Here is a 15,591-nt window from a genome sequence, read left to right as displayed (position 1 = left end):
CAATAATGAAGACAATACATCTTTTACTAATTATCTCAATTGATGGAATGCGATACATTTATGTGTGTTGTATCCACACATAATATGTTCATATATTCTCTGTACTTCATAACATATTTGTTACAGTGTTAACTTGTTGATGACTTTAATGAAGTATAACTTTAAAGAATGTATAACTTTGTCAGAAATATTCATGATTAACATCCAGCCACAGTGACTTGTATAATCCCAGCCCTTTGAAACCTTAAGGAGGAAGATTTCTAAGTGTTTGAGGTCAGCTAGTTTACAGCGTAGGTTCCAGGCCAACCTGGGCTACAGAGTGAATCCAAGGTTCAAAACCCAACAATTCTGGAAAGAATATTTGGGTTTTTAAAAGTATCATAAACCAAGTACTTTAATGCAAAATTTAGTTAATTCTGTTTAAAAAATACTATTGAACCATTTTATATAAAGGCTCTGTGGCTACTGTTGCTGGAGTTTAAAGATGAAACAATATGGATTGTAATTTTATTTAAGTATAAAGCAAATATACAAGTAACAACAAAGAATAAGATGGAATGTTAAAAGCTGTGATTCTGATACAAAAATGTGCTTCGGTAAGGGTAATTTGGAGACCAGGGAAAGTCTTAGGAAAGGAGCAGCTGTTGTAAGTGGATACGCATTAAAGAGCATCTTAGGGGGAGAGAATAGCAGGTGGGAAGCCTGTCATGGAATACATCAGCCCTGGAAGGTGCAGAGCTGGAGTAGTCAAACCAGGGCCAGATCTCAGAGGGTCTAAAACTTCCCAACAAAGAGTTTGGACACATTGTTCTCAAGGTTGAGCTAATAAGGTTTTGAGCAGAGTACTGTGGGATTAGAGACCTGTTTACAGCTGGCTGTAAAGATAAAATAAGTGTCTCTCATGTTGAGAGAGAGAGAGAGAGAGAGAGAGAGAGAGAGAGAGAGAGAGAGAGAGAGAGAGAGAGAGAGAGATCAGTGAGAATCAAAGGGTAAGCTTTGATTTCTAAAGCAAACATGGATTCAGGTTTTGTCTCTTGAGTCTGCATGTTCCATGATCTTGAGAATTTTTTAAGGCGATCTAAGTTTCTTTTGTTCTACAAGAAATGAATAATTAATTCAAAGTCATTTCCCTGATGGGGATATCCTTAATACATTGTCAAGTATGTGGTAAACATTACATTAATAATAGCTACTGTCTTTCATGATGTGAGTTGTCATTGGGGTATAAAGTGAATTTTTATTGACATTATATTTAGTTCTATTGTGTTCATGAGAATTAGTAACATTTCAGTTGATCATTTCTTAAAAATGAATCAATTTTTTTCTCTTTTGCTAGAAATAGGAATATAAGCCCATAGGAATGCAAATACCACTTAACTTCACATAAGTTAGCCACCAGGGATTCCATAATAACTGTGCTATGAAAATTTGTGCTTGCAGCACTAGTTGAATAGTGATAACAGATGACAAAGATCCTGGCTTTTCTTTGTAGCAGTGGATATATTCAGAGGCACCATGACATAGCCTGCGGGCACAGAAGGCTGAAAAAGCCTGTATAGAAGGCAGGTCCTCATCAGTAAAGATAGTTGCCAAGGTAGCACTGCCATGTTGAATATTAACATACTCAGGATCTGACTTCCATCTTGGTAGGAGAAGAAACAGTCTTATGCATATGCTCAGCATATGTTCAGTCACTCAACCTTTAGTATAATATACAAGCTCCCACGAACTCATTCATGAACTGGAATGTCAGCCTATTGGCTGCTATGTGTGGGTCTCATCGAAAAGTGTAACTGTTATAAGCACATGAGGGGATCCTCTAAGAGTGGACCCACTGGCGGTCTCAGATAACCAGAAAATACATAACCCTTACCCATCTGACTTCCCCACATACATTGTGTGTTTCTTCATTAACTTTTTCTCTATGTGTTTTATTGTCAGACACACCACTTGCAATGTTAATTTTCTCTTATTCTTCTTTTTCTTCTTTTTTTCTTCTTCTTCCTCCTCCTTCCCCCTCCTCCTATTTCTCTTCATCTTCCTCCTCCTCCTCTTCCTCCTCCTCCTCCTATTTCTCTTCATCTTCCCCCCTCCTCCCCTTTCCCTCCTTCTGTTTCTTTTTAGTAGTCCCTAGTTAGGACTTCTGGTGTTGAATGCAGTTTGTCCCCTGAGTTCTGTTCAGAGTCACTACTCATTTTACATATCTTCCATTTCATCAGCAACTACTGTTACTATGTGATATTCTCTCTGAACTTAACTTATGTGTTTGGGAGGCCCTGTTCTGGGGGCTGGTGGTATGAAGGTAGAAAGGGGTGCAGAAGAACATTATTTGTTCAGTGTTGTACATAGTTGTTAACATAATGGAATATCTCGATTCCAACTAAAGAATAATCTTCCCAGAGACCCAACCACTGTGTAAGCTCATTCATAAAGGATTAAACATTTCCTAGATCTCAGGAAGTACTCTAAAGCACCCTGTCTCAGCCCATGCCCTTCCTGATTAGTAAGTGCTCTTAAAGTGATAGATACTTAATAATACATATTGGCACTGTTGCCACAAATATAGTGATTTTGCATCCTGTCTCGTTTGACTTTTTGTTTTTTGGTTTTTTTTTTTTTTTTTTTTTTTTTTTTTTTTTTTTTTTTTTTTATACTAGGCCTTGCTGTGTAGTACTGAGTGGCCTGGATCTTACCATGTAGCCCAAAGTATCCTCCTGCCTAAGCTTCCAGAGTGCTGGGGTTACAGCTTCTACACCCAGCTCCTATTTTTATATTTTCTTTTCTTGAGAAAAAGACTCAGTATGGCCCAAACCCACCATGTAGTTGAGGCTGGCTACTACACTTGCCTTGGCCTCTTGAATTATGGGATTAATGGTACACTCCACAAGTCTTGGCTTGTGACTCTTAATTCTTGTCACATTGTGGGAAAAATAGGAAGCAGGATCACACCTGATTCCCTAACTTTAACTCAGAGCACTGTTTCTCTCAGTCCATTCTAGAGAGAATCACTCCATCTGCGCTGTAGGAAGCGGCTCATTTTCTCACCTCCAGAATCTAAGTTCTCTCTGCCTTTCCCCCAGTATTGTCCTCAGTAAATCAAAATACCCTTTAAGCTAAGTTGTGCTTTGTCAAATAGAAATGAAAGTGTTTATTTTCCAAATAACTAAAATATTGACTGAATTGTACCCATTGTGATGGGGCTAGAGTTTCTGAGAAGAATAATTGTTTTCTTCCTCTTTGCATTTATTTTTGTAGAAACTTTAAACGGTATTTATTCTGCAGATAGTGACCCCCAGGCACTGCATTGTTTGCTTCCCCGTGTTATGTCTCATACGCTGTCAGGATCGACTCTAGGTTCTACCGACACTAACTGCCTTTATAGATCAGTTGTTAAACTTGAGTTATAGTTTAATTATGCAGAAGGAGAATACATGCCTGTCTACTCTCTAAATGATTTTATCCTGTCGTGGAATGAATGGGTGGGGATTAAAGAACCCATTTCTCTTAGAGACTTGCAGCATTTTGTGGGCCTGCCTTGATGCCTCTCTGAATCATTGCATGTTCACATCAAAAATCCCTGAAATGAAAAACAAGAGATTGGAAATCCATTTGGAGGATGGAGTCACCAAAGAGGAGCTCAGTTAGACATCAAAGAAAACCCAGGCATTTGTGGAATTTTTAGCTTAGACTTTCTCCTCCTCTGTCTGGTATTTGGGGCAAGGGTTCAGTCTGTCCAGAAGGCTACTGCTGGGCCAACTGTTGTCTTTGAATCATAAATTCTGAATGTGTTCAAAAGACTTAATGGAAAAGGGTGTGATCTCACCTCTGAAGAACTCGTGAGTGGTTGACATTGGGAAACTGGCTTGTGGAGTTTTTCTTTCCCTGTGAGACAGTGTATAATGCAAAAAAAAAAAAAAAAAAATTTAGTAAATGTGATTGTATAATATCAGAATTCAGAAAGATGTGGCAGAGGCTAAGAGATTAAACAAGAGAACTGGGGGTGGATTGTGGTGGGGAGGAAGTGAGCACAGTCAGTGTTGGTTAGTTAAATGCGCAGTCAGTGTTGGTTAGTTAAATGCTCACCATATACCTTGCTAAAGGAGGACTGACCCTTCCACCCCTCATGAGCACTTTTTCAAAGTGAAATAATTTTTAAAGAGGAAGAAAATCCACTGTAATCATTTTTGCTACCAATAAAATTTTCTTAAGATGATATAAAAGCCAAGCAACTCCACTTTTCTATTCTTTTGTAAAGAAGGAAAAATATTTAAAAATTAAAAGCATTCGTTGTTCATATTAGGGTTTAGCGTCTGTTCACACACACACAAAACTTCTACAGTTTATGATTATCCTTACTGTGTGTAAGTCAGTCAATGTTTTCTATCCATTAATAAAAGATACTCTTTGAAGCTCCCTGAACAGATTTCATAATCACTTTAGAGAGCTGAACTGAGTAAGGATGGTGAAATCTATTCCCCGATGGAGTTATAGTTGTTACAGGTACATTAGAGTCTTCTGGAATGCAAGGCTGCACAGAACCACTGTTGGTTATGGTAACAACTCTGCTAATTCCTTTAATAAGATACATCTGTGCCTGTTTTCAAGCCCTAAGCCCTCTCCCCCCCCTTTCCTTTGTATCAACCTCAAGCCAGAGAGGCACCATCTGACAGTTCTGCCTCTCCTTCAGCCCAACATTCCAGCAGTACAGGTTTTCAGGGCTGAATCTCCACATTGCCAGCAGTTCTGATGATGAGACATTCTTACTTGGCCCTTGCAGTAGTATAGGGGCTTGCCACAATCAGCTCAGTACTGCGTTGAGCCAAGGATGAACTGTTTGTCCTCAGGGTCACTCAGTGCATAGATCGTGAGGCTATGATCTAGGCCTGCCTCATGGGCTGCCCCGTTAATGCCTGTCCTTAGGCAGCAGTACCAGGAGCCCTTGACGGTGGAAGTAGAATGTAATGCCTCTGATAGTAAACACAGGAATGTGTTAACACCCGAATAGTGGGAACAACATAAGAACAAAATTCTTGAGGAAGGTTGTAACTGGAGGACCTAGCCATTGTGTCTGAAACAGAATGACCAATGGTGAGAAAGTAATATGAAAGAGAGATAAACATGGTTTTTGTTTAGATCACAAGTGGGGGATGTGAAAAAGACTTGTGAGAGAGCAGGTGATGTTTATCTCCTTAGAAGTCGAACCAACATGTGGGGGAGATTGGTTATTAAGCAGCTGAAAACATCCTTCACCAAATGCTGAGAAGAGATATAAATGTGAGCCAAAAACAAGACGCGGGGCCTTTGGAGACTTGGAATAGTATCGGCTGTTCGTTGCTCCACTTCAAGATACTCCTAGAGAGAACCAGGTGAGGGAAGGCTTCAGGGCTTCCGGCTCTGGCTCCGACTGAGGTTCCAGGTTCTGGTTACTCCAGGTTTCAGTGGAAGAAATCCTGCTGATGACGCCAGGAGAAGCATTCCTTGGAACTGACATCCTTACGGTTCTGTTATCGTATTCTTTAGTCTTCTTTTCCTATTGTTTAGGTTAGTCAGGTTATAAGTGAGGTACTCTCGGTTAATAAGTTCATAATATATTTGTTAAGAAAATTGAGCTTGCAGTAATAAGCTGGGGTGGAGTGCCGAGAGGAGTCATAATTCAGACCATGTCACAGGACACAGTAAAGTGCTTATGTATCATTGGAATATCTCAGACAGCAGTGATTTCAATGGTTTTGTTATTTGTTTTGTTTTGTTGTCATTTGGTTGCAATGATAGAGTGGGTAGAATAGGAAGCAATGACTGGGCCGGATGAGCAATGCCAAACATGAGCATTAAGGAAATCTATTCAGTTCAGCCAGTTAGAACCTTTTAACCACTATTCTGTTACCAGCAAGGGGTTAGGCATGAGGGATAAATTAACAAATTAAACAAAACCAGAAACAACCTTTGCCTCCATATGATATAATCTGGAGAGAAATGTCATAAGAGTAAATTATAATACAGGATTAAAAATGGGGATGAATTGTGAAGTACTTTGGGAGCATGTATATTGTAGAGACCCAATTTACCTGGGCTGCATGGCTGTGGTGGTGGTGGTGGTGATGCTATGTGCAAAATCACATGGGAGGTTAGGGAAGAACATCAGCATGAAGGCCAGCTGGGATGCAGGACTGGGAGTTTATAGGTCTGGTGATGAAACTTGAGGAACTGACATAGAGGAACCAGCAAGTTGGGGGCCAAAGTGGGAAAAGGTGAGAAGGCATTGGAAACTGAGGCACGTAGCAGACCATTTAGGCCACGATAGGGAGGGTGGGTTTTACTCTATTAAATATGGAAACTTTTTAAAAGGAAACTGTCTAGTTGCTATTTTCTGTTTTTTTTCCTTAGTTCTGTATATTTCTGAGATTTAATTTGAAATTTGCAATAGGAAGGAACTACAAAATGATCTTTATAAAACACTCAATGTTCTGGCATTTGAGTCACGTAATTACAGAGACTCTCAAGGACCAGCATGCCTATTCATCCCCCCACCCCAAGTACAACTGAACACTTCAGGATAACTTAGTCATTATATCCTCATGTTATGACTCCAAATCTAGTGCACCTTTGGTCGCTACTCCATAGGCTCCTCTGGACTCCCATGTTTTATGAGCTTATGTGGGCGGCAAGCATGTTCAGTGAAAGGCTGCATAAATGAACTCAAATAATAGATATGGCAGTTGTGACGTCCACTTTAGCAGAAGTCCAGATAAAATATGAGTAAGGCATTCGGCTAATTCATACAACTTAAATAACTGGACTGTGTCTGGATCCTCCTGACAAACTCTCAGATCACTCGTATGAGGAGATTGTAAACATAAAAGACTAACGGTGCCTATTTTCAACTCAGGGTCATTGTTCTTCCATCTCAGTAATGGGCCTGTCGAGGTTCTTTGCTGGAACTAAGATGCTCTTGGTATTCAGCCAATAGATTCCAGAGATGCAGTCAAATGTCCCATATTTGCACTGGGTCCTTGGAACAGGACCTGTAGCAAAAAACCTGTCTAGAAATTTCAGTCGTGCTGTGTTATCTTTTGATATGTTTGGCTTATCTTTTGATTTGTTACAAATAATGCTTACTTGCTGAGAAAAAACAATTGTCCTATGAATATAGATATGTTTTGCTCAATTGAAAAAATCTATTAAAATAATATGAGATACAAATTACTTAAATATTAAATGTATCCACCCCACTGGCAAGTATGTGTCTTTTTTTATTAAATAGTTTTTATTTAGTCATTTACTTTACATCTCGATCATACCCTGTTCCCTCCTCTCCTCCTAGTCCCTCCCCTCTGTTCCTTCCTTATTCCCTGTCTCCTTTTCCCCTGCCCCTCAGAAAGGGGGAAACCCCTGCTCTAGCACTTTGAGTCTCATCAGGACTATTTCCTCCTTCACAGTGCCCTGGCAAGGCAGTCACAGCAGGGTGAAGTGATTGAAAGGCATACACCTGAGACCGTGTCAGAGACAGCCCCCACCCCCTTTCTGGAGGACCCACATGGAGGCTAAGCTGCCCCCTGGGTATATATATGCTGAGGGTCTAGGTCTAGTCCCCTGTGGGCCCAGGTTAATTGGGACTGTTGATCTAATTGTGGAGCTCCTGTCCCTTCTGGGCTATTCTATACCCCCCCCCTACACACACACTTTTACCAGGCTCTCTACACTCTGCCCAGTGTTTGGCTATGAGTCTCAGTTTCTGTTTCGACCCCTTGATGGAAGAGCCTCTCAGAAGACAGCCATGCTAGGCTCCTGTCTGCAAACACAGAGCATCATCAATGGTGTCAGGGGCTGGCTCTCTTCATTGGAGTGGATCTCAGGCTGGGCCAGGCATCAGTCGCATATTCCCTTGATCTCTGTTTTATCTTAGCCCCTACATATCCTGAAGGCAGGGTAAATTCTGTATAGAAGTTTTCGTAACTGGGTTGGTGTTTCCTTCTCTCCACCAGGAGTCCTGTCTAGTTAGAGGGTGGCCTCTCTAGTCTCCATGACCCCCCCCACACACACACCAGGGGTTTCAGTTAGAGTCACCCCCATATCCTCCCAGTTGCTCACCCTGTTGCAGGTCTTCAGCTTGTCCAAGAGGTGCCACCACCCATGGTTGCTCCCCTGGCCCCTGCTCACCATATATCTGATCCCTACCCTCAGTTCCCTCAGTGTCCCCTCTCCTGTCCTGTTCCCTCCCTTCAACCACTTCTGCTGACCGTTCTATTTCCCTTTCAGAATAAGATTCGAGCATTCTGCCTTGGGCTTTCCTTGTTTCTTAGCTTCTTTGGGTTTGTGAATTGTAGTATAATTATCCTGTACTATATGAATAATATCTGCTTATAACTGAGTGCATACCATGTGTGTCTTTCTGGGTCTGGGTTACCTCACTCAGGATGATCTTTTCTAGTTCCTTCCATTCGCCTGCAATTTCATGATTTCCTTATTTTTAATAGTTGAGTAGTATTCCATTGTGTAAATGTGCCACACTTTCTTTAATTCTTTGGGGTTGTTTCCAGTTTCTGGCTATTATCAATAGAACTGCTATGAACATAGTTGAGGAAATATCCTTGTTGTATGGTAGGCATCTCTTGGGCATATGGGCATATGCCAAGGAGTGGTAAAGCTGGTCTTGAGGTAGAGCTGTACCCAGTTTTCTGAGAAATCATCAGATTGATTTGAAAAGTGGTTGTACAAGTTTGCACTCCCACCAGCAATGGAGGAGTGTTCCTCTTTCTCTGTAGTTTCACCAGCATATGCTCTCACTTGAGTTTTTGATCATAGCCAATCTGATGGGTGTAAGATGGAATCTCAGAGTTGTTTTGATTTGCATTTCCCTAATGACTAAGGACATTGAGTATTTCTTTAATTATTTCTCAGCCATTCAAGATTCCTCTGTTGATAATTCTCTGTTTAGGTCTGTACACAAATTTTAAAAATTTGTTGGTATTGAATTTCTTGTGATCCCTATATATTTTGGATATTAGCCTTTTATCAGATGTCGGGTTAGTGAAGATATTTTCCCAGTCTGTTGGCTGCCATTTTGTTCTGATAACAGTGTCCTTTGCCTTACAGAAGCTTTCTAGTTTCATGAGGTCTCATTTATTAACTGTTGATCTTAGAGCCTGAGCTGTTGGTGTTCTATTCAGGAAGTTGTCTCCTGTGCCAATGAGTTCAAGGATCTTCCCCACTTTCTCTTCCAATAGATTTAGTGTGTCTGGTTTTCTGTTGATCCACTTGGCCTTGAGTTTTGTGCAGGGTGACAAATATGGATCTATTTTCATTTTTCTACATGTGGACATCCAGTTAGACCAGCACGATTTGTTGAAGACACTTTCATTTGTCCATGATTCTTCTTTGTCAAAAATCAAGTATCCATAAGTATGTGGGTTTATGTCTGGGTGTTCAATTTGATTCCCTTGATCTACTAGTCTGTTTCTTTATCAGCAGCATGCAGTTTTTATTACTATCACCCTGTAGTATAGCTTGAGGTCAGGGATGGAGATACCGCCAGATGTTCCTTTATTGTATGAGATTGTTTTCGCTATTCTGGCTTTTGTGTTTCCATATGAAGTTAAGACTTGATTTTTCAAAGTCTGTAAAGAATGGTGTTGGTATTTTTGATGTGAATAGCAATAAAGGTAGACATTATCTCAGACTAAAGGGCAAGAATAAGATTTTCCAATCCAAGGGACCCAAGAAGCAAGCTGGAGTAGCCATTCTAATATCTAATAAAATAGACTTTCAATGAAAATTAATCAAAAGAGATGCATACTCCTCAAATAAAAGATCCACCATGAAGACATCGCAATTCTAAACACATTGCCCCAGATGCAAGGGCACCAATATTTGTAAAAGAAACACTACTGAAACTTAAACCACACGTCAACCCCTACACATCCCCACCCTCTGCACATTAATACTAAGAGGCTTCAACATCTCACTCTCAGCAACAGACAGATCATCGAGACAGAAACTAAACAACTATGTGTATTAAAAGGAGAAATATGAAGAATATTTTAGGTAGGTGAAGAATTATTTGGAGTTTGCGCCTGTCATTTGCACTTCCTCTCCAAATACACTTTGACTAATCTTACATAACTATTTTAAGATGTGAACTCTGGTATTTTCCTACTTAAACATTCAAGGGCCTTGTTCCAATCCTGCCATGGGAGCTGGACCTTCTTTCTTAGAGAAGCCTTCTGTTTCTTTAACACGGGTTTTGTACAGACCTTGTACTTACGTCTGACATAGCATTATATATACTGTTATTTTGTGGGGTTTGATATATCTTTGGCTAGAAACAAGTGAGAAATATGATAAACTTTGCAATAAGTGGTGGGAAGACATTTTACCATTATTACTAAAAAAGTTTGAATTACAGAATATTTGTTACGTGTGAGAGCTAAACAAACTTCCCAAACTGAGCCATCTAGTGGACCAAAATTTCTTATCATGTCACCAAAGCCACCGGGCTAGAGAAGCGACAGGGAGCACCAAGGGATGAAGGTTAAATAGATGATCTTATTAAATGGAGAAAAACAGCGTGCATGTGTGCACACCCACATTCATTCATAATTTTACCTAGAAACTTTAAGAAATAATTTGTTTTTACATGTGTGTCTGCGTGTGTGTGTGTGAGTGTGTGTATCTGTGATTTCAAGTGTCTACAGAGGTCAGGGAGTGGCTAATCATAGGCTTGGTTGTAAGCTTCCTGATCTGTGTGCTGCAGATCAAACTAGGTTCCCCTGCAAGAACAATATGTACTTTCTGTCTCTTCAACCCCAGAAACAATTATTTGTATGAATATATATCTATACATACTTACATGCATATATTTATGTATGCAAACATAGGAAAACAGTCTTTATAAAGCATCCACCATGTTGTCTGTGCCATTTGTTAGTTGAAATTGGGAGAAAGAATAAGGAAGAATCTTTTTACTTGGAAGAGAAATTATGTATGGTTGAAAATTAGCAAGTGCCATCAGCTTAGGTAGTATGTTAACATTCTAGGTGCTTAGAGATAGGAAGGTATCTTTCAATGGCAGGTATTAATGGAAGGCAACTTTAAGAAGAACAGAATAAAGTGTTAGGACACATATTGTTTACGTGTAAGGAGAGATTACAGCCACCAGCTTAATGGATGATGTGTGCATACCATGAAGCAAGGGGTAAGGTGATGTCTTCCTTTCCAAGATAATGGCTCCCTTCTGACGCTGCAGAGGAGCATAGGGCCAGATAGCATGGACTCATTTTGCCTCCTGACCAAGCAATAAATTGTCTCCCAACTCTCCTTGTGGAATTGGTTTGGTTCATTGCATGAGTAATCTTCACTCTGGGGATAGACCTAGTGGTGAGGTCCTTCTCAAGATGCTGACCCACCACTGTGATAATTCTCTTCCAGCCTTACCTCCCTTCTCATCTTTTAGTTTATGCTAGACAGATCTTGGACCACATAATTTAGCTTAATGAGGCCAAATGCAAATTACTCAAGTAAGGATATTAAGGGATGCAGTAGCACCTTAAAACATATTAAAGCCATCTAACCCCCACTACAGGCTACTCTAGATTTAAGTAAAGATCTTTGAATATTACAGTAATTTCTTTTTTAAAAATGTTTGTTATTATGAAACTACAAAAAACAAATGAAAATGGCCAAATAATATCTATGAGCTTAATTAGTAGTGCTATGTTACTTCATGCTTAGCTGACAGAAGACATAATTACTTTGTTAAGCAACTGAAATAATGAGCTTAAAGATATGAATATAATCACTGAGGAAAATGAAACTCACTACAGGTTTTTAAAATGAGAATTATGAGCAATCTTTGTTATTCCTTTGTTGATGGACTGTTTTTTATTCTTAGCCATGATATATCCTGAACTCAGGTAAAATTCTGTCAGCACAAATGCATCCTTAGGGCCTGGTGTTTGAAAACATGCTCTGTTTGGTTCATCAGTCCTTTCTTAATATCTTTGTTTTATGTTACTGTTGCTCTTTTTCAGACCCACTACGAAAATGGAGAATACATCATCAGGCAGGGTGCAAGAGGAGACACCTTCTTTATCATCAGTAAAGGAAAGGTAAGCTTGAGCCCTCACTGTCAGGGTGCGGTGTGCTGAGTCTTGTGCTGTGAGCTGCCCCTTCTTTATCTGAGCATGGATCTTCCAAAGTAGGATGTAGGAAAAGAAGGCGTGCAACCTTGTGTCCAGGCATTAATAACCACGGCACTAGACGCTACTGATGAGTCTGCATACACAGAAAGACATCTATCAGCAGAGCTAAACGACACAATGCTTAAATCATTAAACCTAAGTCTTTCAGAAGCATGACCTTCCTATAATGAAATATCTGGGCTTTAGAATCAGATAGCCCCGATTTGAATCTTCAGTAACATTAACTTATTTTACTTCTCTTAGGCCAATGACTTGATGTTCTAAGGGCAATGCTGATAAGAATATATGTTGTATTGTAGCATCGAGGAGAGTGTTAATTGAATGCTAAGAAACTATTAAAAGTGGTAAAGTATGGGAAGAGGAGGTGTGACCGTGGTTATAAACGGTTATGTATTCTTATAAATTTTAGGCTAGCCAATATGAATCTATTATAATATTTATTTTTGAATTATGAAATTAAGTAAACTTAGCAAGACCAATCCTCTATCCTCATTACCCAAACACTTGAACTTAATGTTTCTTTGTAAGTTATCCTTAAAGAGAGTCTCTTTTTCTTTGTTTTTGATGAAGATAGCGAGTAAAAGGCAGGTAGAGAAGGCTTACATGCCTGTTTCATTATTATAACGGTTTTTAAAATAAGTGAACTTATTTCTTAAATATTGCAAAAAAAAAAAAATGCCTAACACTGGCACTGTAGAACTTACAGCAGAGGTCTTCAGGGATGGTATGCACAGGAAGTGTGGGAGACTCTAAATCTTAGTGACTTAGATTTTAAGGGATTCTTTGTACTAATTTGAATCAAGATTACAGATATGTCAATGTTTATAGCAATGGCACGACACACTAAATTATAACAATCGTATATGTTTTTATTGTATCAATTCATTAGGTAGTTATCTGGAAGCCTAAGATAGAAATATAAGTCATGGGCTGGTTTTATAAGGGGCCAATGAAGAGGGTTTATCAGGAAGAGGTCCTTGTAACCAGGCCTAATGACCTGAATTCAATACCCAGGATCTATACAAGTAAATAAATAAATAAATAAATAAATATGTAATTTTTAGATGTCCAAACATAGTTATGGTTAAAATCATATTTTGCATTACCAATGTTAGGGGATATGAAAATGCTAATATGCTGTGGTTTATGTAACACAATGGAAGGTTTTGTTACTTACTGTCTTCTTTGTTAACTAACATGGATGAAAAAATCAGGGCAAGAAAAAACCTCCTGCTTAAAAACCATTTGTTGTTCACAGGAGGATGTTGCATCCTGGAATCTGGCTTTGCTTTATCTTTCCAAATTACTAATTCTTTGCTGCCAAGGAGTGGCTGTGCTTAACCATTAGGAAGAACACCTTATAGCCATTTATGACTGTCCCATTTACTGCAAATTGCCAGTGTTGCCTGAAGGCAGTGGAGGTTTGTAACCCATTTTAGCTGAAAACAGGTGCGTTAGTGGTACTGTTTTATTAGTTCTGTAACATGTATAAATAGAAGCACTTGGAGATTATACGACAGGAGCCAATTACTTTGGCAGTACTTTGGTACAATGCTAGAATTTTGAGAGAAAAACAGTCATAATGCGTTAGATTCCTTCAGCACGGTCAAGTATTTCTATAAACCAGCTGTAGAATTTTTCTTAGTTTCTCAGGTCAGGCAAGACATTTGCTATGATTTACAACCCTAACAATTGTTACATTTATTAAACTAATTCTGATAACGATACATTAACGTCAGTGTAAGAAGCAGAAGGTACACACACTTGTCTCCACTGTATAGCATAGGAAAGGAAATAGTACTTTGTGCTTCTTTATGAAATTGGAATTTTATAAAATTTATTATAGGTAAACTACTTCTTTCTCCATGATTGTATAAAACTTATAAAGAGTAACCTTGGTAAATATTTTTTTCCAAAAAACAATCACTACAGTTTTTACCTATTTTGTGTGAATGCATGTGTGTGGAATGTGTGTGTCACTGTGTGTGTGTGTGTGGGTGGGCTCAGAGGACAACTTGCAGGATTTGGTTCTCTTCCTCCATGATGTGGGTTCCAGGGACTGAGCTCAGGTCCTCAGGCTCCTCTTGCTGAGCCCTCATACCAGTGCAGGTAATGATACTTTGTTGCCACTTGCCTTAGTTACTTATGTCTTGCTATGATAAAGCCCTGTGACCAAGACAACTAATTAAAAGGATATTTAATTTGAGACTTATGGTTTCGGAGGGCTAGAGTCCAAGACTCCCAAGCAAATGCATGGTGGTATGAATAGCTGAGAGCTCACAGATTGAACTGTGAGTTGGAAACAGAGAAACCCAAGACACTGGAAATGACCCAAGTCTTTTTGAAACCTCTAACCTAGACCCCAGTGACACATCTTCAACAATGCTACACCTCTAATCCCAAACAGTTCCACCAGTTGGACCAGGTATCCAAACACAGGAGCCTATGGGGGCTGTTCTTACTCAAACCACCACAGTGCTTGAACAGAAGTTTTCCATATTAAGAAGGACACTCTCAGATACGAGTAGGCACACAACAGTGACTGCAGAGCAACAGATGATTTCTACTTGTTTGGTTTTATTTATCTAACTGCAATCCATATTTTATTCTTCCATTAAATGTACACACACAAAAGAGAAACATAATATAAACTTTTAAAAATGTGTTTTCCTCTAACTGGAAATTTACAGTTATTTTTCTAAAATTGGGGCCCAATGCTTGCAGCAGCAATGTCTAACCCAGAACATAAATTAATTCGCTGTTTTTTTAGTTGGTACATTCCTGTTTTCTGGGAACATGGCATTTTCTTATAAAGATTTATTTATTTATTTATTATGTATACAGTGCTCTGCCTGCATGTGCACCTGCAGGCCAGAAGAGGGCATCAGATCACATTACAGATGGTTGTAATGTGGTTTCTGGGAATTGAACTCAGGACCTTTGGAAGAGCAGGCAGCACTCTTAACCACTGAACCATCTCTCCAGCCCCTGAACATGACATTTTCAACTGAGAGAGGACATACCAAGGACTCCTGCAAATATCCCAGGCAGTGCTGTATCAACACTTTACCTCCCTGTAAATGAAATATATATAAAAAATGAACAGGATTATTAAATTTCAAATTAAAGCCCTGAGATATGGGGTTGGAGAGATGGCTCAGTTGTCACCAGAGCATAGGGCTCCTGGAGAGTGCCTGAATGATGTCCCAGTAAGCACATCAGGTGGTTTTCTGTAATTTCAGCTTTAGGGAATCCTGTACCTCTGACTTCCAAGGTTACCTGCTCTCAGATGCACCACCACCCACCCCAATCCCCTCCTGCCCCCCCCCCCCGCTACTTACACACATACATACCCACTTCCCCGACACATAATTAAAAATTAATAAAAATAAAT

General features: G+C 39.4%; 1 protein-coding gene across 1 annotated transcript in view; it reads left to right on the top strand.

Annotated features, from left to right (window-relative positions):
- The window catches only part of Prkg1 (protein kinase cGMP-dependent 1), a 403,711-nt gene that overhangs the window by 196,625 nt on the left and 191,495 nt on the right, over positions 1 to 15,591 (top strand). The window contains exon 3 of the mRNA XM_051146331.1: positions 12,027 to 12,104. Within this exon, the coding sequence (XP_051002288.1) occupies positions 12,027 to 12,104 (78 nt within the window). The remainder of the gene's footprint in view (positions 1 to 12,026; positions 12,105 to 15,591) is intronic.

This window comes from Acomys russatus, chromosome 5, assembly GCF_903995435.1.
Source record: "Acomys russatus chromosome 5, mAcoRus1.1, whole genome shotgun sequence".
In the NCBI taxonomy this organism is placed as follows: domain Eukaryota; kingdom Metazoa; phylum Chordata; class Mammalia; order Rodentia; family Muridae; genus Acomys; species Acomys russatus.
The sequence above is the reverse complement of the archived record's forward strand: the minus strand, read 5'-3'. Positions and strand labels throughout refer to the sequence as shown.